Source organism: Odocoileus virginianus, chromosome 3 (genome assembly GCF_023699985.2).
Source record: "Odocoileus virginianus isolate 20LAN1187 ecotype Illinois chromosome 3, Ovbor_1.2, whole genome shotgun sequence".
Taxonomy (NCBI): Eukaryota; Metazoa; Chordata; class Mammalia; order Artiodactyla; family Cervidae; genus Odocoileus; species Odocoileus virginianus.
In genome coordinates, this window is record NC_069676.1 from 14,945,234 (window position 1) to 14,968,994 (window position 23,761).

At 55.6% G+C, this 23,761-nt stretch overlaps 2 protein-coding genes and 1 long non-coding RNA gene across 5 annotated transcripts; 2 read left to right on the plus strand and 1 right to left on the minus strand.

Annotated features, from left to right (window-relative positions):
• Positions 1–253: 253 nt before the first annotated feature.
• Positions 254–7,296, plus strand: ANGPTL4 (angiopoietin like 4). 2 transcript variants are annotated; one of them, XM_020898687.2, is made up of 7 exons: positions 254–792; positions 1,427–1,537; positions 1,665–1,782; positions 4,670–4,783; positions 5,096–5,191; positions 5,283–5,564; positions 6,627–7,296. In XM_020898687.2, the coding sequence occupies exons 1-7, from the start codon at positions 454–456 to the stop codon at positions 6,806–6,808; spliced, it is 1,242 nt and encodes a 413-aa protein (XP_020754346.2). In that variant the 5' UTR covers positions 254–453; the 3' UTR covers positions 6,809–7,296. The 2 variants fall into 2 exon arrangements, with proteins under 2 accessions (XP_020754346.2, XP_020754347.2); XM_020898688.2 differs by having other exon boundaries at positions 254–741; positions 1,376–1,537.
• On the minus strand, positions 3,801–13,272 carry LOC110140299 (uncharacterized). Of its 2 annotated transcripts, XR_011486713.1 has the most exons (3): positions 13,049–13,272; positions 11,964–12,149; positions 3,801–7,522 (listed from the first exon to the last, which is right to left on the minus strand). It is a non-coding gene; the product is annotated as an uncharacterized lncRNA (long non-coding RNA). The 2 variants fall into 2 exon arrangements; XR_002314707.2 differs by lacking the exon at positions 11,964–12,149.
• A 140-nt stretch (positions 13,273–13,412) lies between these two features.
• On the plus strand, positions 13,413–23,099 carry RAB11B (RAB11B, member RAS oncogene family). The gene is made up of 5 exons (XM_020898689.2): positions 13,413–13,497; positions 19,891–20,086; positions 20,887–21,080; positions 21,447–21,527; positions 22,102–23,099. Exons 1-5 carry the CDS (start codon positions 13,458–13,460, stop codon positions 22,245–22,247), a joined length of 657 nt encoding a protein of 218 aa, XP_020754348.1. The 5' UTR covers positions 13,413–13,457; the 3' UTR covers positions 22,248–23,099.
• The last annotated feature ends 662 nt before the right edge of the window (positions 23,100–23,761 follow it).

Genomic DNA, 23,761 nt, shown 5'->3' on the forward strand with positions numbered 1-23,761 from the left:
GGTGCCTGGAAGGGGACCGCGGGGAGAGGAAGTCACGTCTCCCATGGTCAGCAGAGAAGGCACGACTGAAAACGCACATCAGGGCCTGGTGAGAGAAGCCTGACTTTTGCACCTCCCACAGCGCCCCAGACCCCGCATAACTACCCTGCTTCCAGCGTACTGAACCCCAACCCCGGCCCCCACGCCCCACCCCCGGAACTTCACGCGCCCCGCCTTCCAGGCTCCGCCTTCCTCGCGCAGCGCTTATAACAGAGGGCGTCGCGCGCCGAGACACCAAGCCGAGGGCCAGTGGCTGTGATTCGAGTCTTTCGTCTGGCTTCTGCACCGAAGCTAGCCCTCCGCCAGGGCCCTCGGGTCTCCAGCCCTCGCATCTCGACCCCAGAGTCTCTCTGGCGCCCCCTCACTCCTGCCTCCCCGAATCTCCGCGTTCCGAAGCCTGGACCACCAGGAAGGATGCGCTGTGCGCCGACAGCCGGAGCAGCCCTGATGCTGTGCGCCGCCACCGCCGGGCTGCTGAGCGCGCAGGGCCGCCCGGAGCCTCCCGAGGCGCCGCGCTTTGCCTCCTGGGACGAGGTGAACGTGCTGGCGCACGGGCTCCTGCAGCTCGGCCACGGACTGCGCGAACACGTGGAGCGCACCCGTGGGCAGCTGGGCGAGCTGGAACGGCGTCTGGGCGCGTGCGGGGCCGCCTGCAAGGACCCTGAGGGGTCCGCCGCGCCTCCGCGCGCCCAGACCAATCTGGTCACTCCCGGCGGCGGCGACGCCTCCCCGGAAACCCTCCGCAGCTTGCAGGTACATACTCTACTGCCCTGGAAGTGAGTGAACAGGAAAGGGCGCATCCCGAATACCCTGGTCTCTCCCTTTTGCCTGCGTGCTCAGTCGTTCCGTGATATCCGGCTCTTTTGCGACCCCGTGGACTGTAACGAGCTTCCCTGGTGGTTCAGACGGTAAAGAATCCGCCTCAATGCAGGAGACCCTGAGTTCGATCCCTGGATTGGGAAGATACCTTGGAGGAGGGCATGACAACCCACTCCATTATTCTTGCCTGGAGAATCCCCGTGGTCAGAGAAGCCTGGCAGGCTACAGTCCATGGGGTCGCGAAGAGTCGGACACGAGTGAGCGACTATGCACAGCACAGGACTGTAGCCCGCCAGGCTCCTCTGTCCATAGGATTCTCCAAGCAAGAACACTGGAGTGGGTTGCCATTTCCTCCTCCAAGATATCTTCCCGATCTCCAGGGACTGAACCCGCTTCTCCTGCATCTCCTGCACGGACAGGCGAATTCTTTACCACTGAGCCACCAGGGAAGCCTGGGCTCTTCTGCCCCGGCCTCAAAGGATGGAGAGTTGGAAACAGGACCAGCAGATGAATGGAGAAGGTGGTGGCAGAAGACCGGATCCTCACCAGACTTTTACACTCTCCCCAGACTCAACTGGAGGCTCAGAACAGCAGGATCCAGCAACTCTTTCAGAAGGTGGCCCAGCAGCAGCGGCACTTGGAGAAGCAGCACCTGCGAATCCAGAATCTACAGAGCCAGGTGCCAGTGCTTGCCCCAGATGGGGAGGGAGGTTCAAGGTGGACCCTGTGGGTCTGGCTGTGGAGCCAGGCAGGTTGAGCAGCCTGAGCCAGCCAGACTTGACATTCTCCTCCCGGTCCTGTCCCAGATGGATCACCTGGCCCCCAGGCACCTGGGCCACGAGATGGCCAAGCCCACCAGGAAGAAGAGGCTGCCCAAGATGGCCCAGCTTGCTGGCCCAGCTCACAATATCAGCCATCTGCACAGTGAGTGTCCAACTCTTTGCTGGTCTCTAGCACACTCCCCCCAACCCTACCCCCTGACTTACCATTCTTTCCCCTCTCCTTGTCGGGTCCACCTTACTGAGAAAGTGAGGCCCGGGCTGTGCGTCCTCGTGGGAGGACAGGTCTCTGGTGAAGGGGTGACCAGGACATCCCCCTCTTCAGCCCTTCCCCTTCCTCTCTGGGCTCCCCACCCCAACCCTTCTTTACAGAAAGTCAGTGGGATTTTTCCAAAGCCTCAAGAACCACTAACTGGAGCAGGGGTTGGGAATTCGGGTCCAAGAGGGGGTTGAGCTGCAAGGGTGTGGGGAAAGGGGTGGTATGGCTCAGGAACACCTTCCTGGGGGTTGGACCCTTCCAGGAGGACACGATGGTGAACAAAACGGTGCCAGTTTGGGAGACTGGACCCCGCCTTGGGTTAAAAGAGATCGGCTGCCTGGGAGGGGATGTCCTGATGTTTGGGGCCACCAGGTGTTTATTGTTGGGTTTTTTTTTTCTGAGTCACTTGGCATGTGGGATCCTAGTTCCCTGACCAGGGATTGAACTCACACCCCATGCATTGGAAGCAGAGTCTTCACCACAGGACAGCCAGGAAAGTCTGGCCCCTCATTTTAGAGTGTGGATCTGGGAAGGGAGACTAAGGCAGGGAACCCCCATCTCCCCAGCCAGTCACACCACTCACTCTTGCATCTCTTAACAAGTCTGGGGCCCTTGATCCACGTACTTTGCCTGGCTCTCACCCCTCTATTGACCTAGAAGTCGCTGATCGCCCCTTCTCACCCTGCCCCGATTCCTACAAGTTCTAGATCCTTTATTGTGTGTGCCCCAGAGCACCCTAGATCTCCAAACCAGCATGTCTGTAGCTGTCTAACCCTGGCTCCCAGCTCCCCAGTGTCTCTGTCCCACCCTAAGTTCACAGCTCCAGACCTGGCTGGCTTCGGTGTGGTCCTCCTATCCCATCCCCCGCACTGGCATCTGTGGCAGTCTGCAGCCAACTGGGTGAAAGTTTGAATCCCCCGCTTCACACCCGCCCTCAGGCTGGTTGCTGGCTTCCAGCCCTCTGGTCTTGAGGACTCTCCCACCTCTCGGTCCCAGCACCCCCCCACTGGGAAGGGGAAGGGTCCGCTACCCCTCCCAGATGGTAGCCCTGCCATGAGGGGCTTCTGGGAGGGGCCAGCAGGCAAAGGTCCCACCTCAGGAATGTGATGGGGGAGGGGGGGTCATGTGTAGGTTGGGGGACTCCAGGCTCAGCCCTGCCAAGCCGGAGAAAGGTCAGAGCTGGGGAGACAAACAGCTGGTGCTAATGGAAGCCACATTGGTGGTTTGGCCGGCTGCCTGTTGTGATTGGAAGAGAGGAAAGTAGGCGAAAGGGGAGCTGCCTGAGGGGCCGGAAAATGTCACCAGTCACTCTGGGTCCGCCCCAACCCCCACAGTCCCAACATGTTCACCCCACAACCTGAGCCTTCCCTTCCCCCTTCAACCTTTCCTCTACTTTTCCTGCTGGGGTGGGGGCCAGACACTTCCCCAGTCTGCAGACATGCCCAAGCCATCCCTCAGTCCCTCCCTCCTTCACTCTTCAATCCTTCCTTCTCCCTCTCAGATGCCCGGGACCCAGGGTGGGGCCTCTGTGGTGCCCCCCAAACCCTATCCAGGCCTGATGCTCACCCGCGGCTGGACGAAGCAGAGCCCCTTCCTGTTTCTCTCTGTTCTGGCCCCACCCCCACTCTGGTCCAGCTCCTTCCATCATTCCTTGATGGCATCTTTATTAAACATCTGCTGTGGGCTGGCATCAGCCGGTGCCAGATGGTGGGCAGGGAGCCATTCCTCGTCCCTGACTTCAGGGACCTCATACAGTATGGGAAGTTGGGGAGAGATGACAGATGGCCCCAGTGTTGGGGAATAGGAAGTCCTCAGGGGCCCTTAGCCTGGTCTCCGGCTGTTGATGGCCAAAATCTTGGCCTTCTCTGCCCACTAAAGCCGAAGAAAAAAATACGGAGACAGAGTTTGGAGGAAATAGAAAGGTGGCTTTAATTCTCAGCCAAAGAAGAGGGAAACACAGTAGGCTCATGCCTCAAGAACTGTGCCCCACTCCACCCCCATGAGGAGTCTCGGGCCTTATATAAGGCAAAGGCTCATAGTCAGGAGTCGGTGACAAGGAACAAAGTTGATAGGATCTTGATTTCTTCCTCTTGCATTGTTTCTAAGACAGTCATAGACTGGTGTCAGTAACTCAGTAATTGAGTCTGGCCGTTCGGCGGCTCTGTGGTCTTCTTTCCAATGTGTAACCACAAGGGGAAGGGTGTTGTAAGGGTAAACCCCAGAAAGGCAGAAGAGCAAGCTTCGTTACAGACATGCAGAGTTAGGAGCAGTTAAAGTAAGAAAAAGGAAACAACTAGGAATGTTCAGGCCTGATGAGTGTTCTCTTTATCTTCTTTGTTCTCAAGAAAGGGAAAGAAAAAAAAACTCATTCCGCTTTTTCCCCTTTTTATTGCAACGGGATATGGGGAGAGAGGGGAGGGATGGGTGTCAGAGATGTCATCCCTTCCAGAAGCTGGGACCTTTAATATGAGGCAGAGACCTGCCTGAGGGAAGAGGCCCCAGGCAGAACACTAGCATGTTCAAAGGCCCTGTGGTCAGAGTGTGTGTGCTACCAGGAAGGCTGTGTGGCCAGAGGATGGGTGTTCAGGGTGGGAGGAGGGGGGAGTGGGTCTGGCTGGTCCTGGGGAGTCATGGACAACTTTAGGCAAGTGGAAGGGGGCACGATGAGCTGAGGAGTGCCCCTCCTGCCCCTGTCACCCGCTGCCTAGCCCCCAGACATGCCTGTTTCCTGAGACGCCCCTTTCAATCCCCCCTATCTTTGTCTGTCCTTCAGGACTGCCCAGGGACTGCCAGGAGCTGTTTGAAGATGGAGAGAGGGAAAGTGGATTGTTCCAGATCCAGCCCCAGGGATCCCCGCCTTTCTTGGTTAACTGCAAGATGACCTCAGGTAGGGCTGGGCTGGCCCCCAGGTACCCCAAATATCACGGGCCTGGTTGTCTTTCCATCAAGTGCAGCCACTTCTTATTCCCCACTTCCTCCTTCTCTGCTGGGTCCTGGGACAAAGATCTAGGCAGAACCCCTAGCTTACTGGCCAGCTCACTTTCTTTCTTTGCCGGTCTTCCTCCCATCCTGCTGGGGTGGGTGAGAGGAACCACTCTCCCTGGGTTTAGAGGTGCTTTGGGGTTTAGGGAGCCAAATAGGGGAGGCAGGATCCCTCGTAAGAAGAATCCTCCTGATGACCTCGCACTTTTCTGGGCAGACGGAGGCTGGACAGTAATTCAGAGGCGTCAGGATGGTTCCGTGGACTTTAACCAGCCCTGGGAAGCCTACAAAGATGGCTTTGGAGACCCCCACGGTAGGTGTTTCCTGCAGGCCGGAGGCACAGTGGGGAGGAGGGGGCTACAGATCTGGGGGTCCTCTTCATGGATTGGCCTCTCCCTTGGCAGGTGAGTTCTGGCTGGGCCTGGAGAAGGTACATCGCATCCTCGGGGACCGTGGCAGCCGCTTGGCTGTGCAGCTGCAGGACTGGGAGGGCAACGCTGAGTCCTTGCAGTTCCCCGTCCACCTTGGCGGTGAAGACACCGCCTACAGCCTGAAGCTCACACCACCGGTGGCCAGCAAACTGGGCGCCACCACCTTCTCGCCCAGTGGCCTCTCCCTGCCCTTCTCCACTTGGGACCAGGACCACGACCTCCGCAGAGACAAGAACTGCGCCAGGAGCCTCTCTGGTAAGCAAGCCCTGTCCCTCCCCATCTTGCCCTTCGCCACACAGCTTTTCTGCATCCCTGCCCCGTCTTCAACCCCATCTATTTCCACGCCACTGTTTTTTTGGCTGCGCCGGGTCTTAGTTGAGGCATGTAGGATCCAGTTCCCTGACCAGAAATCAAACCCATGCCCCCTGCATTGGGAGCGTAGAATCTTAACCACTGGACCACCAGGGAAGTCCTTATTTCCATGCCCCCCTTCTCCTTACTTGCTGTGGACTCTTAGGCAACTGACGATGCCCCCCACCTACATTTTCCACATCTTTAAAATGGGTATAGGGACTTCCCTGGTGGTCCAGTGGTTGGGGAATCTGAGCTTCCACTGTAGGGGACATGGGTTCAATCCTTGGTCAAGGAACCAGGATCCTTCATGGTGAGGCCAGAAGAAAAGAAGGGGTATAACCATCCTGCCCACACCACAGGACTGCTACAGGATAATACAGTGAGATGACTGCCACAGGCTAGCCAAGACAAACTGAAAGCAGAGCCCACGCCCCGTGAAGTGAAACAGATGAAACTGCCTTGTGGTGTCGAAGGATGGTTGTCTGTTGTTCAGTCACCGAGTCGTGTCTGACTCTTTGTGAGCCCGAGGACTGTAGCCCGCAAGGCTCCTCTGTCCATGGGGTTTCCCAGGCAGGAACACTGGAGTGGGTTGCCATTTCCTTCTTGGGAAGAAGGATGGAAAGAGTGATTAATTTCACGTGGTTCAGTGTGATACAAACTAGTGAAACAGAGGACAGTCATAGAAAGGCTTTAATAAATGCTCACCACGTGGCAAGTGTGGAGAAGTAACTCGCCAGGGTCAGGGATATAAAAGCTGCATTTACCAGAATGGGGAGGGGAGGTGCCCTGAGCCCCCAAGATGGCTTTGTCACAAGCTGGGGTTCCTCAGAACACAGTCTGACAACCACTGCCAAAGTTCTCTTGTCTAAAGCGGGTGATGGCCAACACCCAGCCCCCTCCCCGCCTTGGCCCCACTGGAGACCCATGGGCTTGACCGTGTCCCCTTTTCTCTGACCCCGGCAGGCGGCTGGTGGTTCGGCACCTGCAGTCACTCCAACCTGAACGGCCAGTATTTCCACTCCATCCCGAGGCAGCGGCAGCAGCGTAAGAAGGGCATCTTCTGGAAGACCTGGCGGGGCCGCTACTACCCACTGCAGGCCACCACCATCCTGGTACAGCCCACAGCGGCCCAAGCGGCCTCCTAGCCTCCTCTCTGGGGCCTGGTCTCAGGTCCCCGGAGGACAGTGACTCTGGTCCATGTGTGGCCACTCCCTGCCTGGGCAGGGGCTCTGGGCATGGGCTGTCTGGAGCCTAGAGGACAGAGAAGATGCCCATGACTGAAGAGATCCCCTTGATGAGTAGGGGAGGCTGCAGGAAATGCCCTCTGAGGAGAACAGGGCTGTAGGGCTGCCGGGCACAGACCCCGGAAGCGTGGGACGGAGGGGCATTGAAGCCCGCTCTTCACCCGCCCAAGAAGCGGGGGATGCAGAGGGGACCACTCGGGGGTGGGGCAGCCAGGCCAGCCCTCGATGGCAGGCGGATTCAGTCACATTGACTGGTTGGAGGACCAGGGCTTCCCGTAGGCCTGGGCGCCCTCACCGTATTGTGGTGCCTGGGTGCTGTGAGTCAGCTGGCGCCAACGGCGTCTGGGTGGAGCCCACAGACTTCTCGGAATAAAAGCAAGTTCAAAACATTTTTTTCTTTTATGTCCTTTGGTTTGTTTGTCAAAGTGGACAGTTTTCAGAGCCCACATAAACAGGCTCGCAGGGTGGAGGGTGAACACTCCAGGGCTCTTGAGGACAATGCTAGTTACCCCACCATCTCCAACATCTGCTTTCAACTTCCTTCACTTATGGTTTCATGATGGACATCTCATGTTCATTTGCAGAGGTACAAGGCAAAACCCTCATTTGGTCCTTCTGGAAGCAGGTAATAGAGAAAGTTAGATGCTCTTCCTGACCATATTTATGCACATGAATCTTGATAACCTTTTAATGTCTGGCCACATGAGAGAAATAGGGATGTGAGCTGCATATTTAATGTTATTATTATTATTTTTTTTTAGTGGTCACATTTTTAAAAAAGCAAAACAAAGAAAAAGGAAATAAAAACAGCTAAAGTTTAAAAAGAAACAAAGTAGGGACTCCCCTGGTGGTCCAGGGGTTAAGACTCTGAGCTTCCACCATAGGGGGTACAGGTTTGATCCATGGTCTGGAAATAAAGAGCATGGGCAAAAAATATATATATACATATATAAGAAAGAAAGTAAAAAAAAAATTATTTAGGAATGTACTTGATTGAACCCAATATATCCAAAATATTGCAGTTTAAACATGTGGTCAATATAAAAGTTACTGAGATACTTGACATGGCTTCTTGTACTGAGTCTTCTGAATCCAGTATAGATTTCACATTTATGGCACATTTCCATTTGGACCGACCATATCTAAGGGTTCAGCAGCCACAGTGGCCAATGGCCACCATCTTGCACAACCCAGCTCTACTGTGTTACTTTTTTTTTTTTTTGCCTTGCCTTGCAACTTGCAGGATCTTAGTTCTCCTACCAGGGATTGAACCCCACAACCTCGGCAGTGAGAGCTCAGAGTTCTAACCACTGAACTGCCAGGGAATTCCCTCTATTCTGTTACATTAACGCAGAGTTTTGTGTAAACTCTTCCCACTTTTGGCTATGTTTGCAAAAGTTTTCCTTTAAATTAGCTTTAAAATATATACATATAGGGGGGTGAGGAGGGGTGAATAAAAAGAAAATACATATGTGTGTGTGTATGTAGTATATATGTGTGTGTATATATATATATAGGCTTCACAGGTGGCACTAGGGGTAAAGAACATGCCTGCCAGTGCAGGAGACGTAAGAGACACAGGTTCTTCGATCCCTGGGTCGGGAAGATCCCCTGGAGGAGAGCATGGCAACCCACTCCAGTATTCTTGCCTGGAGAATCCCCAGGGAGAGAGAAGCCTGGCGGGCTACAGTCCATGCAGTCACAAAAGAGGCAGGCATAACTAAATTGACGGCGTGTGTGCGCACACCCACGCATATAAATTCAACTAATATTTCTTAAGCACCTACTAAAGGCCAAGCCCTGTCCCAAGTGCTTGGGACACTCTAGTCAATACAAAGATTCCCGTCTGGGGACTTCCCTGGCGGTCCGGTGGCTAAGACTCCACCCTCCCAATGCAGGGGACACAGGTTCCACCCTGGTCAGAGAGCCAGACGTCACATGCCACAACAAAAGACCCTATATGCCACAGCAAAAGATCAGAGATCCCCCATTGCCGCAACTAAGACCTGGCTTGGCCAAATGAATAAAATTAATTTTTAAAATAAATAAATACATTTTAAAAAGATTTGTCTCAGCACCATGCGTGTATTCCCATTACAGATAAGGGTCTAAACGAAGACACTGTTATAATTGATGGTCCAAGAGACACTGTTGAGAGTGAAAGGGGGGTGTGTTGTTAATAATTAAGCCAGACGACACACTCCCAGGCATACGGGGAATTATTGACCCAGTTTTGTAAAAAAGTAGAGGCATATCTCTACAGCATGTGGAAACCCATATCACTTGCATAAATAGGTTAGGAAACACACAAATAGGTTAGGAAAACTAAAGTCAGTGAAAAAACAATGCCGATTCCAGTTAGAGGGAGTTCCCTGACAGTGCAGCAGTTAGGACTCTGCTTTCACTCCCAAGGGTTCGGATTAAATTTCTGGTTTCAGAGAACTAAGATCCTGCAAGCTTCATGGATCGGCCAAAATTAAATAAATAGACTCTGAGCTCTCAGTGTTCTGGGCTCAGGTTCAACCCCTGGTCAGGGAACTAGATTGCACACGCCACAACTAAAGATGCCACAAAGGAGACTGAAGATCACTTCTGCCGCAACTAAGACCTGGCAAGACCTGGCACAACCGAATAAATAAAAATAGATATTTTCAAATTTCTGAAAAATGTCTATATAATTGAATATATATTATATATATATATATATATATATATATGAATCACTCTACTATACACCCGAAATTAACACAACACTGTAAATCAACTATACTTCAATAAAGAATTAACTTAAAAAAAGAACTGAAAAAAAAAGGTACAACTTTCTCAGTATGTGTGTGCATGTGTTAAGCTGCTTCAGTTCCTGTCTGACTCTCTGTGACCCCATGGACTGTAGCCCAGTAGGCTCTTCTGTCCATGGGATTCATTCACCACACAAGAGACTGGAGTGGGTTGCCATTTCGTCCTCCAGGGTATCTTTCTGACCCACGAACCAAACCTGGGGATCAAGCCTATGTCTCTTGCATCTCCTGCGTGGGCATGTGGGTTCTTTACCATTAGTGCCACCTGGGAAGCCCCATATACACACTGCTGCTGCTGCATCTGCTGCCAAGTCGCTTCAGCCGTGTCCGACTCTGCGAGACCCCATAGACAGCAGCCCACCAGGCTCCTCCGTCCCTGGGATTCGCCAGGCAAGAACAGAGGAGTGGGTTGCCATTTCCTTCTTCAATGAGTGAAAGTAAAAAGTGAAAGTGAAGTTGCTCAGTTGTGTCCGACTCTTCTGGACCTCATGGACTGTAGACTACCAGGCTCCTCCGTCCATGGGATTCTCCAGGCAAGAGCACTGGAGTGGGTTGCCATTTCCTGCTCCAATATACACACTACTAAACATAAAATAGGTAACCAACAAGGGCCTATTGTACACTACAGGGAACTATATTCAATATTTTGCAATAGCCTATAATGGAAAATAATCTGAGATATATATATTTATATGAATATATATTCATATATATTTATGTGAATCACTTTGCTATATACCTGAAAGTAACAGAACACTGTAAATCAAATGAAAGTGAAAGTGTTAGTCAGTTCAATCGTGTCTGACTCTGCAACACCATGGACTGTAGCCCACCGGTCTCCTCCATCCACAGGGATTTCCCAGGCAAGAATACTGGAGTGGATTACCATTTCCTTCTCCAGGGGATCTTCTCGACCCAGGGATCAAACCTGGGTCTCTGGCATTGCAGGCGGATTCTTTACCATCTGAGCCACCAGGGAATCCCACTGTAAATCAACTATAATTCAATTTGAAAAGAAAGAAAGAAAGAAAGACTCTGTCTGACTCCTATGCATAGAACAGACTGAGTGAGGTGAGCACAGAGCAGGGAATTTGGGGAGCAGGAAACTACACAGGTCCAGGGAGTGATGACAGGGCCCGGATGGGGCCCTGATGGGGCAGCAGCAGAGGAGAGGGTGACAAGTGGTCAGACATTTAGGAGGGAGGAGGGACAGAGTAAGGCAATTGAGGGACGGGATGGGAGAGAGGGGCAGGGGAATAAAGGATGAGAAAAAGAGAGGAGTCCACAACCTCTGGCTTTGATGATGGGAGTGGGGGGATGGAGTCACAGGAGGAGGAGAGAGTATGAGAAAAGAGGTCAAATTTGTGTTTGGGATGCCTGGTGAACACCCCAAGGATGAGGTCCAGGAGGCAATTATAATGATTACTATAATTAGCACATGAGCTCTATGTTTACACTGGTGCCTGCATGCTCAGTATGTCTGACTCGTTGCAACCCCATGGACTGTAGCCTGCCCACCAGGCTCCTCTGTCTATAAAATTTTCCAGGCAAGAATACTGGATTGGGTTGCCATTTCCTCCTCCAGGGATCTTCCTGACCCAGGGATCAAACCTGAGTCTCCTGCGTCTCCTGCATTGTAGGCAAATTCTTTACCACTGTGCCACCTGGGAAGCTCCTATACTTATACTGTCATTAATCAACCATTTATTGTGCACGAGCTGTGACAAAGCAGTGATGGCCACAGACACAGTCTCTGCCCTCACAGGGTTGATGCTCTGTTGGAGGGAGGCAGAAACTAAATATGTTCATAGATCTGTGAAAATTAAAAACAGGAAACCTCAACTAAAATTGGCATCAGAGGGACTTCCCTGGTGGTCCAGTGGTTAAGACCCCACACTCCCAATGCAGGAGGCCCAGGTTCTATCCCTGGTCAGGAAACTAGATTCCACATGATGCAACTAAGAGCCTCCATGACTCAACTAAAAGATCCTGCATGCGGCAACTGAGACCCAGTGCAGACAAATTAAAAAAAAAAAAAAAAAATGGAGTTAAAAAGGCTTGCAGAGGGAGCTCTTATGATCTGTCACTCTTCAATTACCCCAAACAGGAAGACACCAGTTACAGACACGAACCAGAAGAGACGCACCTTATGCTCCCAAACAGAAACTGCTACTACTTTACCAAAGTGGGAGAGAAGAAGACTTTCTTCCTGCCCAGCCAATGGAAACACAACTCAGCCAATCAAAAGCTGGCCTTACCTGAAGGCTTTCATTTTTCTGTTGTGTGTGACTTCTTTGTTCCACCCTCTTTTCTATAAAAGTCTTCCATTTTATACAATCCTAAAGGAAATCAACCCTCAATATTCATTGGAAGGACTGATGCTGAAGCTGAATCTCCAATACTTTGGCCACCTGATTCGAAGAGTCAGCTCATTGAAAAAGACACTGATGTGGGGAAAGATTGAAGGCAAGAGAAGAGGGAAACAGAGGATGCAATGGTTGGATGGCATCACTGACTCAATGGACATGATTTTGAGCAAACTCTGGAAGATGGTGAAGGACAGGGAAGCCTGGGGTGCTGCAGCCCATGGGGTCACAAAAAGTTGGACACAACTGAGTTACTGAACAACAACAGCTGGGAATTATCTCTGCTTGACAGATGAGATGCTGCTTGATTCATGAATCTTTTAATAAGAGCAATACGATCTTCACATTTACTCAGTTGAATTTTGTTTACTAACAGGATTGAGATGTTAATACATACTTTAGTGTCAAGGGAAGATAAATAAATCGTCCTTATGGGGGAGATGATGTGGAATAAAGCAGGATAAAGAGACAGGCAGGGGGAAAATGTCTGACATCCCAGATGTTGTTGTTTAGTCGCTCAGACCCCATGAACTGTAGCCTACCAGGTTTCTCTGTTCATGGGATTCTTCAGGCAAGAATACTAGAGTGGGTTGCCATTTCCTTATCCAGATTCAAACCTGCATCTCCTGCTTGGCAGAGGGATTCTGACATCCAGTAAGGATTTATAAATATTTGTTAAACAAAGATTCAATGACTGACGGTAGGTGGTAGATTAAGTATCTGTTTAGGTCAATGATCTAGTTATACTCCAAGATTCCCTAAGGTTTCTTCCCTGTTAAACAGAGTGAGGAAACTGAGGCCAATGTAGGGATGGAAACTGCAACCCAGAAAGGTGACCTCTAAACAGAAAAGGTCCACACGAAGATGCCCGCCAGGAGCTGTCATTTACTGGGGCATCTAGGGTGGGAGTGGGCGTACCGCAGAGCAGCGCGCATTGACCTATGACGTCATCGGAACGTTAACTAGCGTAACACTACCTGGACGTAGCCCCATTTCCCTTCCCGGACAGGTCCTCTGGTGGCCCGGTACTATCAGAATCAAACCTCTCATTGGCTACTCGTCTCGTCAATCCGTTCCATTCTTCCAGTCTTCCGCCCCGCCTTCCAGAACTCGCTTCTGATAGGCTGGTGAGGCTGTCATTTTGGAAAGGTCCGCATTCCTTCCGCCTTTCTCCAGGAGACCGAGGGCGAAGAAGGTGGATCTCCGGAGGCGCCCACCCCGGAGGCTCTGCTTCCGCCTCTTATTGGCTCTCCTGGGTGCCGGTCTCTATACCACCCACCGCTGATTGGCCATTCGGCCGCCGCTCTGCGCGGCGCCGGCTCCGCCCCCGTCGGGTGTTTGTGGTGGGGCTGCGGAGTCGCCGATCCCGCCGGAAGCGCCAGGACAATGGGGACCCGGGACGACGAGTACGACTACCTATTCAAAGGTGCGGTCGGTGGGGCACAGACGGGCAAGCGGGCGGCGGCAGGCAGGAGCCGAGGCTGCGCTTCAGGCCTCTGGGCCTAGGCCGGAGCCCGAAGCTTGGGGCCCGGCAGGCTAGGCAGCCGGGAAGGCCAGTGCAGGCCGGTCTTGGTCAAGTTCGGGCCAGGGTGCGCGGCCATGCGAGGCCGGCTGCCCAGAGAGGCTTGGGGGCCCGGGATGCGCCGAGGCGGGGCCAGGGCCCAGAGGGGGTGGGGCCCCGGGCAGTGGGAGAGGCCGTTAGGGGCGGGGCCTTCAGGGGGCGGGGCCGCCCCAGCATTTGGCGGGCAGGGCTGGGTGGAAAGCTCCTTTCGTGTGGGGGCGGGGCCGTTAGAGGCGGTGCTAGGACGTGGTGGGCGTGTCCAATGAATGGGCTGGGCGAATGGGGGCGGTGCTCTCACCTAGTGGGAGGGGCCTGTTTTGATTGGTGGCAGTGCCTCTGTAGGGTGTCTGGGAAGGTAGGGGTGAACAATGGAGGTCAAGGTGTGTGTGGGGGGGGCCAGTGGACCCTGGATTGGGAAGTGGAGTCGGAAATGCGTTGAGGGGCACCTGGAGTGGGGGTGTCTGTGTGCTAAACCCAGACCTGATGGTTAACTGTTGGAACTCTTAAGAGCGCTATCCAAGTACCTGCACTTTTCTAAGCACTTTACACACGTGAATTCATTGAAGCCCTCGCCACAACCCTGTGAAGTTGGTGTTGTATTATCCAGCCTTTTTCTTTACGAACCTGGAAACAGGCACAATTTACTTGCTGGAGCAGGATTTGAACCTAGACCATTTAAGCAGTGTATCTGGGTTTGTCAGATCTGAGTGGGGTTGTCAGACCTCCTCCTCCAACCTACCGAAGGATCTTCCTTGGCCAGGAAACAGAGGGCTCTAGGAGCCTCAAGTAAGACGTGGGCAGGTCAGGCAGCCATTGCTGGGCTGGCTTAGGGGTCACTGACTTTCCAGAGCCTTCTGTGCCAACCTAGGCTTTGGCCAGGTCCTGTGCTGCTGAGCTGTGCTCCCCGGCTGACACTGGCCATCCTTGAGAGCTAACTCCAGGCCCACTCCGGGACACCCTTGCCATGCGACTTCCCATGCCAGCCTTTGGCATCTTTGCCTCGTTGGAGGAGCTTGACCATGGCTGGGAGTGTATGTAGTGTGTCCATCACTATGTGTCTGTGGTATCATCCCCGGTTGAGTCTGGGGTTCTGGGGACCTTGGGGATATAGAAAGTGGGATCTCCACATGGTGAATGGCTTCTGGGCAGAGGAAGTGCCTGTGCCACTCTGTCACACAGCATTGTGGGCTCCAGGAGCTGCTTGCAAGCTCAAAGTTTGCCAGCAAGCTCATAGGTTGCCAGCAGGTGAGGCTCTGTGGTCAGCAGGCATCTGGCTCAGGTGCTGACTGAGCCCTGGGGGGGGGGGAGTGTCTCACTTTAGAGGTGGAGAATGGACACTCTGTCAGGGCTTTGAGGGTGGGTGACGGGTGGCCTAGATGCCAGTCCTGCAGCAGATGGTGCCTATGTCTACCCAGCCTACCCCAGGGGGCTGCTCCCCAGGTGCTAACTGGCCCCCACCTGCATGTGTTACTGCTGGGGCAGGCGGCATTCCTCCCAGAGTCTCTTCTTTTTTAAATATTTATTTGGCTGCATCGGGACTTAGTTGCGGCATGTGGGATCTAGTTCCCTGACCAAGGATTGAACCTTAGCCCCCTTGCATTGGGAGCATGGAGTCTTAGCCACTGGACCACCAGGGAAATTCCCTCTCCCAGTGTTTCTGTGGTCCTTCCTCACTTGTTATTTGCAGGGCTGGTTTAGGGGTCACTGACTTTCCAGGGCCTTCTGTGCCAACCTATGCTTTGACCAGGTCCTGTGCTGCTGAGCTGGTCTCCCCGGCTGACATTGGCCACCCTTGAGAGCTAACTCCAGGCCCACTCGGAACACAACCGTTTGCTGTTGTAAATAATCTAGCTCCAAGTGTTTGCACGAGTCATCTTTTGTCCTTTGGTTTATTTCCTTGAAGTCTGTTCCCAGAAGTACAGTTACTGGGTCAGGGGCACTGGAACTGGGCTGTGCGCTTCCCAGGACCCATCTCCTGAGTCCTCTTTCTGGAGATACTTCAGGGACAACTGGCCCCAGGGGGCAGTGCCCGCCTGCCCCACTGCCCTCTCCCCCTGTGCTCCAGCAGGTGCCCTGCTGACCTTGAGCCGGGTCAGAAGTGACAGTCTAACCCACAAGGTCAGTGGTTCCCAGCCTGGTCATCTGCAACCTCACCTTCACACTTAATGCCTTGTCAGAAGATCCCTCTATTTTTTTTTAACTATTCTTTATTTTTGGCTGTGCTAGGTCTTCGTTGCTGTGCGGGCTTTTCTCTTGTTGCAGCAAGCAGGGGCTACTTTCTATGCAGTGGTGTGGGCTTCTCATTGCCATGGCTTCTCTCGTTGCAGAGCACAGACTCTAGGGTATGCGTGCTTCAGTAGTTTCAGCTCCCAGGCTCAATCATTGTGGCACACAGGCTTGGCTGCCCTGTTTCATGAGGGATCATCCTGGACCAGGGATCGAACCTCTTGTCTCCTGCACTGGCAGGCGATTCTTTACCACTGAGACACCAGGGAAGAGCCCCCCCCCCCCCGCCCCCAACCAATTAACTTTTAATATTTGCCTTTAAATCCACTCAGTTAAATAGGAAAAGGAAATTCTGACTCTGGGAAATAAGGAAGGAAGACAGCAGGCAGGCGAGCTGTCACCATCGCATCACTGGCCATAAATATGGCGAGTGGACAGAAACATGAACACACTGCGCCCCACAGGCCCTCCTGCAGAGGGTCGGGCCTGGGCAGTAGAGAGCCGTCCAGGACACAGCTGTGCTGGAGGGGTTAACAAGGATCCACTTTCTCACCACACAGCTCCCCGGCCCTGCCACCTGGTAGGGGGAGCCCTTCCCGAGTGGAGGGGTTTGTGATCGTATCCCCCATCCTGTGCTCAGCCTCCCCCAGGCTTCAGTCACCTTTCCCTGGCCCTGCCCTGGGCATGGAGGGGCCACACCGCTCACTCGGGACACTGGCTGCCCTCTGCCCAGCCCTCCCAGCACCAGTGTGGTTTTCTGGCAGCCACATCACAGGTTGGCTCCCCTGACCTCCTGGTCAAGGCCAGCAGATCCCCCTGGGGATTTTCCCACATGCTTCTCCTTTTCCTCTAGGCTCATCCCTCCCACCCCCAGAAATGAGTTTGTTTATTTGTATCTAATTATAGATCCTCACTTTTATCCTGCTAACATTTTATCCTTTTCAGCCAAGGGCTATTTCCCCAGCCTGCCCGTCAGTCCCCCACGGGTGCCCCGACCTCTCCTCGATGGACCAGGCGGTGAGGTCCACAGTGAGGTCCATCTGTGACCCCTGATCGGCCTGGAGCAGGCGGGGGGTGGGGGCAGCGCCCCTGATGGCCATTCAATGGCCTGAGTGTCAGAAGCTGGACTCTAGATGTGCTGCATTGTCCTGGGCCAGGGCAGGGGACCAAGGGTTTCCAAGAGGTGCCAGCTCTTTGTTTTTGCCAGCGGTGCTTGCCTGCTTGGCCAGCCAAGTGGTGTGCCCCAGGGGCCCATGTCCCGGCCAGTGATGCCACCAACTTCTGGGGAAATGCTGGGGGCCATGTCCTCAAGGGCTCTTTCTTCCCCTGAGACAACAGATGACTTGTATTTTGGACAATGCCATCCTCATTCCACAGCCTGCACACAGGACTGGCCTGGCCACTGCCCCACCAGCCAGTTCTGCACTGGGCACTGCGTGCCAGGGACCTAGGGGGCAGCCTTGCCTTCCCGCCATTTGTCTGGGCTGTGGCTGGTGGCCCTTGTGTGGCTCTGGCCTCCACTGTTCTCACTGCATGACCTTGGTCCAGGGGACTTGGTCACTCTGGGTTAAGCGTCCCCAGCTGTACATGATCATGTGAGCATCTGTCCCTGGGGTGGCCCTGCGAACTCCATAACAAGGCCCTTAGGGCTGGGCCTGGCCTGGGGGCTCCAGAGATTGTTGGCTGGGACAGAGCAGACCCCATGTGGCGAATGGGGCCCCCAGGCTGGACAGATGGACAGGGCTGGGAAGACAGAGAGAGGGTAGGGGGAATACAGGGCCGGACCCAAAGGGACCTTCTTCCTCCTCATTTCCTGTTCTGTTCCTGAGGACATGAGAACTGTGTGCAAACCTTCCTGGCTTTGGGAAGGAGGTCAGGGGTTGGGGGTGTGGACAGTGGCCCCCCCCTGGCCTGGCTAGGAGCCCTTGGCCCTCAGGCCCATGGTCACTGACCTTCCACCATTCTCTGAAGTCAGCTTGACATTCTTGTGTCCGGTGCCCACGGTGTGAGGAGAGGACACTGGCATTGTCATCAGTGGCTTGGCCACGTGGTAGTTTGAGAGGAGAGGAGGTGCCTGAACCCAGGGGTTTTGAAGGATGAATAGGAGTTCGCCAGCTATGCTAGGGGGTCAGGATACCCCAGATGGTGGGAGAGGAGAAGGCTAAACCCAGACCCCTGAGCTCAGCCCCTTGGGAAGCCTGGGTTCACATCCTGCTGAACCACTCTTCAACTGGATGGCCCCATGCAAATGGCTGCCCCTATCTGTACCTCAGTTTCTCATCTGTAAAATGGGTCATGTGATGTATCTATGAGGTGATGGCATATCAAGAGCTTTCTTAGCACAGAACATTCTTCTTGTTCTTGTTATTCTTGGCTCTGATGTGGCCAGTCCAGAGAGGGTACTGAGACCTGAGAGCTGCCTGGCCTAACCCTCCTTACTTACAGCCCAAGGATGGTGACCTGGGCATTTCCCAGTGGGGGAGAGGTGGGCCTGGGAAGCTCTGCCAGCCCCTTTGGCATTTGTTCATCCAATAGGTATTAATCAGGTGTGTCCTGTACCCCGGCACCACACCAGGTCCTGGGGATACAACAGGAAACCAGATTGTCCAAGATGGCCATCCTCGAGGCAGTGACAAAAAAAATCATTAAGTGAAAGCTGGCGAGTGTGCTGGGGTGGAAGCTATGGAGGAAAGGCAGGGAAGGGGACTGGGGAGTGACGTTCTAAGAGAATGGCAGGGGTTGGCCTCCTTGATCAAGTGCCACCTGAGGGGCCACACAGAGGAAATGAGCAGGAACCAGGTGGGTACCTGGGGAAGAACCTTCCAGGTAAAGGGTGGTATCATGAGGAGGCCCACGTGTCTGGAACAGAGTGAGTGAGGGGGAAAAAGAGGGGCGGTGAGGGCAGGGAGGGGCCGGGGCAGGTCTCGCAGGGCCCTGTGGGCTCCGGACTTCGGAGGTGGGAACCCTGTGAGCGGGTGGAGGCTGGGGGAACCCACTCCGGGTGCTCACCGGCGCCCTCTGGCGGCTTAGAGGAAAACAGCCAGTTCGTCGAAGCTGAGACTAAACATAGGAGCGCCTGTCTGAGGTCGGGGAGCAGCGAAGCGGTAAGCAGCAGCAGGAATCAGGGCACACACACATAAAATTTCTCATCAAGGAAAAACTTTTCGCTGGGCTCTTGAGCGACCATGTCCGCAGCCCCTGGGGTGCCAGAGCCTAAGACCAACGCTTGGGCGTCCCTGTGGTTTCCAACTGGAGCATCTAGAAAGAGACGCTGTTTCTTCTGCACTGCACACACACTGTGAACTCACTGACACGAGTCCCCGGGACTATATTCTGGGTCTGAGCGCAGCCCCTCCTGGCCTTTCCACCCCAGAGCCTGGAGCGACTGGGCCCCCAGAGGCAGTGCCTTCACAGGTGGGGACAGGAAGCACGATAAAGGGAAGAGTGGAGAGAGACTCGCGCGATTTCTGCCCTGCTCTGCCCTCGCAGCTCAGGCAGGCTCTTGTTCCAGCGTGCCTGCAGGATGCTGTGGCCCCCCCTCCCCCGCCAGCCTGTCCTAGGGTACGAAACGTTGGCTGAGTTCTGATCCCAGGCATTCCCGTGACCCTCTCCCTGAGGCGCTCCTGTTACTGTCTTCCTGTGGAAAAGGCAGCCCAGAGAGGTTAAGTGACCTGCCGAGGTCACCAGTCCTGAGGCTTTCTCAGGCATGTCCTGACTTCCCGTGTCACCAGGGAAGCTTGGGGTTTGGGACCGTTGAGGTTTGCGACTCCCCAGGCTGCCTTCCGCCCAGTGCCTGGGTCCCCTCTGGGGCAGCCCTGTTCTGAAGGACCCTCTTCATGTCGTACCTTGGGCGAGGGGCCCAGGACAGCACTGACTCTCCTCCGTCTGATCGCCATGGGTCTGCAGCACCCTGGGGGCCGCTGTGCAGGCCCTGTGGGTGGACGTGGGCGGCATGTGGAGTCTTGGCTCTGGGGCACTGCCCACTTCTGGCCCAGGGAGCCTCACTCATGCCCCTCCCCACCCCTCCCCCAGTGGTGCTCATCGGGGACTCGGGCGTGGGGAAGAGCAACCTGCTGTCCCGCTTCACCCGCAACGAGTTCAACCTGGAGAGCAAGAGCACCATCGGCGTGGAATTCGCCACCCGCAGCATCCAGGTGGACGGCAAGACCATCAAGGCGCAGATCTGGGACACCGCTGGCCAGGAGCGCTACCGCGCCATCACCTCAGCGTGAGCAGTGGGGCCAGGGGAGAGGGGGATCGTGAACACAACCCCGAGAGCAGGAGGCGCAGGGTGGAGGGGCAAGATCCCTGGGAGCTGTGGGACCTGCTAGAAGGCTGGTGCCCAGTCTTGGCCATGCTGTGACCCCCAGGTGGGCACGCCCCACAGCCCCTCTCACCCCGGGTCCTGTTGAGGTATTGCCGTGTCTCTGGGCACTGGCTGCATGGTGAAGGCTGTCATCGTCGGTCTTGGCCTGGGCCACTCTCCTCTGCCTGCTCCCCAGCCTATCTGCTCAGCCCGCCATCAGTGCTCACACCAGGCCCCACTCCATCCTGGCCTCCTGGTGGCCACCCAGCCATCATGACCCCCTCAGGCTCCCTCTTCCCTGACCCTTCCAACTCCCATCAGCCACTTGCTGCCTCCTGGATTCCTTTCACTGAGGCTGGGTCCCCCTCTTCTGCTCCTTGATCTCTCAGACTGAATGCCTGTCCATCCATCTCCTTGGTGCCCTAGACAGGACAGGCCACAGCAGACACTAGAGCTTCTTCCCTTCCCCTGTGTGGTGGTCTTCTCCTTTTAGTGGCTGACCCCAGCAGTGTCTTCTGACCCCAGACCCCCAACTCACTCCTCAGGCCTCCCCATTCCTAAGCTGAATCTTGGGGGTGGAGCTGGGGCCTCAGGACATGCACCTCTCTCTCGAGGCCGTGTTGGTCACCCCTCAGGCTAAGAAGCCGCTGCCCACGGAGCCTGGGAAGCCCCCTCAGGCACTGGCTCAGCTCACGCCTGGCCGCGCCCCTCCATCCTCACAGGTACTACCGTGGCGCAGTGGGCGCCCTGCTGGTATATGACATCGCCAAGCACCTCACGTACGAGAACGTGGAGCGCTGGCTGAAGGAGTTGCGGGACCACGCTGACAGCAACATCGTCATCATGCTGGTGGGCAACAAGAGCGACCTGCGCCACCTGCGGGCTGTGCCCACTGACGAGGCCCGCGCCTTCGCAGGTGAGTGCCCGCCAGACCTGAAGGGGTGGCCAGATGGCGGCTGGGGGGTCACTCTGGGTCATCCACTCCGGCCGGGGCCTCAAGGGGCCATGTTCATGTTCCTGAGGGCCGAACTCTGACTGAGGCGTCAGAGAAGCATCTGGAAGGCAGGCAAGGCAGTTGGCCCACACTGGGTGCCTCTTCTGTGCCTGTGGTCACAGAGCCAGCCTCCCCTCCCTGAGAGTAAGTATCCTGTCCTACCCCTTTGGCCCCCGACCTTCATCTCCTGGGCCAGGTGAGTGGGCAGGCAGGCAGGGTCCCCAGGAGAGGGTAGGGGGAACCCCACCCCCACCAGCTGACTCACCTGGGCCATATCCTCTCTTCCAGAAAAGAACAACTTGTCCTTCATTGAGACCTCAGCCCTGGATTCCACCAACGTGGAGGAAGCGTTCAAGAACATCCTCACAGGTGGTCACAGGCCCAGCTGGGGTCGCAGAGGGTGGGCCTGGGCAGGGCCCCAGCCTCCCTGGTCACATGCTCCAGAGCACAGCCCCCAAACCTTCTTTCGTGAAAACCACTGTTCAGTCTGGACATGGGGACAGACAGGGCCTGCTCCACAGCATGAGGCCAGGTCCCACCCGTGTGTCACTCAGAACGCAGGGACCCTCCTGCAGGTGGGCCCTGGGTATCTTCACTAGAGAACAGCCTGCAGGGGCAGTTGGGGAGGCATGTGGCCTCAGGGACTCGGAGCTCCCAGGCTTCTGGAAATTTCTCCTTTGGAAAAGAAGGCCTCTGATCTTACAGAACTGAGTGGCCCTGGCTGGGAGGTACATTTGCAGACAGGTGTGGGTCCTTCTGTTCCCGGGTACACAGCTAGCCTTGGGGATTGGGGGAACCTCCGGGAGCCCATTAGGGGGCGCCCAGGGCACAGTGGGAGCCTTTGGGAGGGATTTCAACTCAGCAGCCGGAGGGCTGCCTGGAGGAAGTGACATCCAGAAGAGTGCTGCGGCCTCACCCGGTGCTTCCCTCCCCCATCCCGTAGAGATCTATCGCATCGTGTCCCAGAAGCAGATTGCGGACCGCGCAGCACACGACGAGTCCCCCGGAAACAACGTTGTGGACATCAGCGTGCCGCCCACCACCGACGGACAGAAACCCAACAAGCTGCAGTGCTGCCAGAACCTGTGACCGCCCCGCGCCTGTTCCCAGCGCGCGTGCCCGTCCCGGCCCTCCGCCCCCCTCACTGCCCCGCCCCCACCCTCCCGCCCCTCTGTGACTGGCTCCCGCCCTCTCCTCGAGCTCCGCACGAAGAACCAAACCAAGGAAAGCTAGGAGCCCCTGGAGCCCCTGGCTGCCGCACCTGCTCTCCTTGGGTTCCAGTGGGCCTCTCATCTCTGCGGGGCGGGGAGGGTGGTAGGAGGAAGGGCGCGGGCCAGAGGCCAGGAGGATGAGCAGCAGGCTCCTCCAGTTTTCCACGGCTGCCTCGGGGGAGCGATCGCCGCCCTCCCTCTCTGGCGGGTTCCCACCCAGAACCCCACTCCCGGCTGATTCAGCCGGACGAGCAAGGCGCCGGGGGCCGGGCAGGCGGACATTCTTGGCTCTCAACCTCCTGCTCGCCCACGCACAGCCGGCACCGCGCACGCCTTCAACCTCTCCCGCGCGTGCGCGACTCAAGCTCCTGCCTGTAGATTTATGCTGGGAGAAGACCCTCTCCCCACCTCCCCCTCCTTTTTGCACGCGGCGCGCTCTCCAGCCTTCACCCCATCCCGTGCCCCCCTCTCTGTCTTGTCTCCCCGTCTGGTCAGGAACCTGTTTGCAAGTGAAGCAATATCTCCGTGTTTTGTATATACAACCGCTCTTGTAGCCTTTGGTTTTTTGTTATTGTAGAGAAACACAGATTCTTTATACACTTTGTAAGATTTACGCCAAACCCTAGCTCTCGATCTCTTATTCTCCCTGTGGCCCCTGCACTGTTGCCCGGATGCCTCGTTTCTCTCGCCCGGTTACTAAAATGTGTAATTCGAACTTCCTGTACAGAAACCTGCCGCTGCGCCTTTGTCTTCTTTTTCTCCGCCAGGCGGCGCTCCTGAGCTGAGATCGCCCTGCAAGGCGCCCACCGCCGTGGCTCAGCCCCCGCCCACGGCAGAGCAGAGCCCACGGTGGTCCTGGGGTGGGTGAGGGTGTGGTTTGGGTGGACCCTCTTCCTGCCGCCCCGAGGGAGGGAGGAGGGGCTGGGGGTTGTGCAGTTAGACTCCCCGGCACTAGGACTGCCAGCCCTAAGACCTGAGGGTGTGAAGGAGTGGGCTGTGTCCACTGCTCCGCGTTCTCAGCCCCCAGGTTGGGGTTCATTGCTGACATTCTACCGTCCACCTGGCCTCCTCAGCTGCCACCTTGCTCGATGTCAGCTCCACCCCAGCTCACTCCATCCTAGACCAACCTCTGAGGAGTGACCACTGGGGGGACACCCCTGACAGAGGGGGGGCGGGGGGCGCTAACAGTTCCTCTGGGTCTCCTCAGGACGCAGCTTCTGCCCTTGGCCGGTGTGGGCAGGACTGGCCTGAGGGGCACTTCTCACTGTGAAGGGGGCAGAGCAGTGCCCCGCCCGCCCTGATCACGAGACTGTGTGTGTCTGTGTGTATGTCTGTGTCCCCCACCCCATCACCTGAGTGCCGGCAGCTGTTCTAGAAGCTCCAGCCTCTGGC

What these genes read in the sequence shown, in the direction of transcription:
- ANGPTL4 (XM_020898687.2), top strand. Translation starts at nt 454, where the DNA reads ATGCGCTGTGCGCCGACAGCCGGAGCAGCCCTGATGCTGTGCGCCGCC. An exon ending in TCCAGAATCTACAGAGCCAG is followed by an intron (nt 1,538 to 1,664) that starts GTGCCAGTGCTT and finishes GTCCTGTCCCAG; the next exon opens with ATGGATCACCTGGCCCCCAG. An exon ending in TGGCTTTGGAGACCCCCACG is followed by an intron (nt 5,192 to 5,282) that starts GTAGGTGTTTCC and finishes CTCCCTTGGCAG; the next exon opens with GTGAGTTCTGGCTGGGCCTG.
- RAB11B (XM_020898689.2), top strand. Translation starts at nt 13,458, where the DNA reads ATGGGGACCCGGGACGACGAGTACGACTACCTATTCAAAG. An exon ending in CGAGGCCCGCGCCTTCGCAG is followed by an intron (nt 21,081 to 21,446) that starts GTGAGTGCCCGC and finishes CCTCTCTTCCAG; the next exon opens with AAAAGAACAACTTGTCCTTC. An exon ending in GTTCAAGAACATCCTCACAG is followed by an intron (nt 21,528 to 22,101) that starts GTGGTCACAGGC and finishes CCCATCCCGTAG; the next exon opens with AGATCTATCGCATCGTGTCC.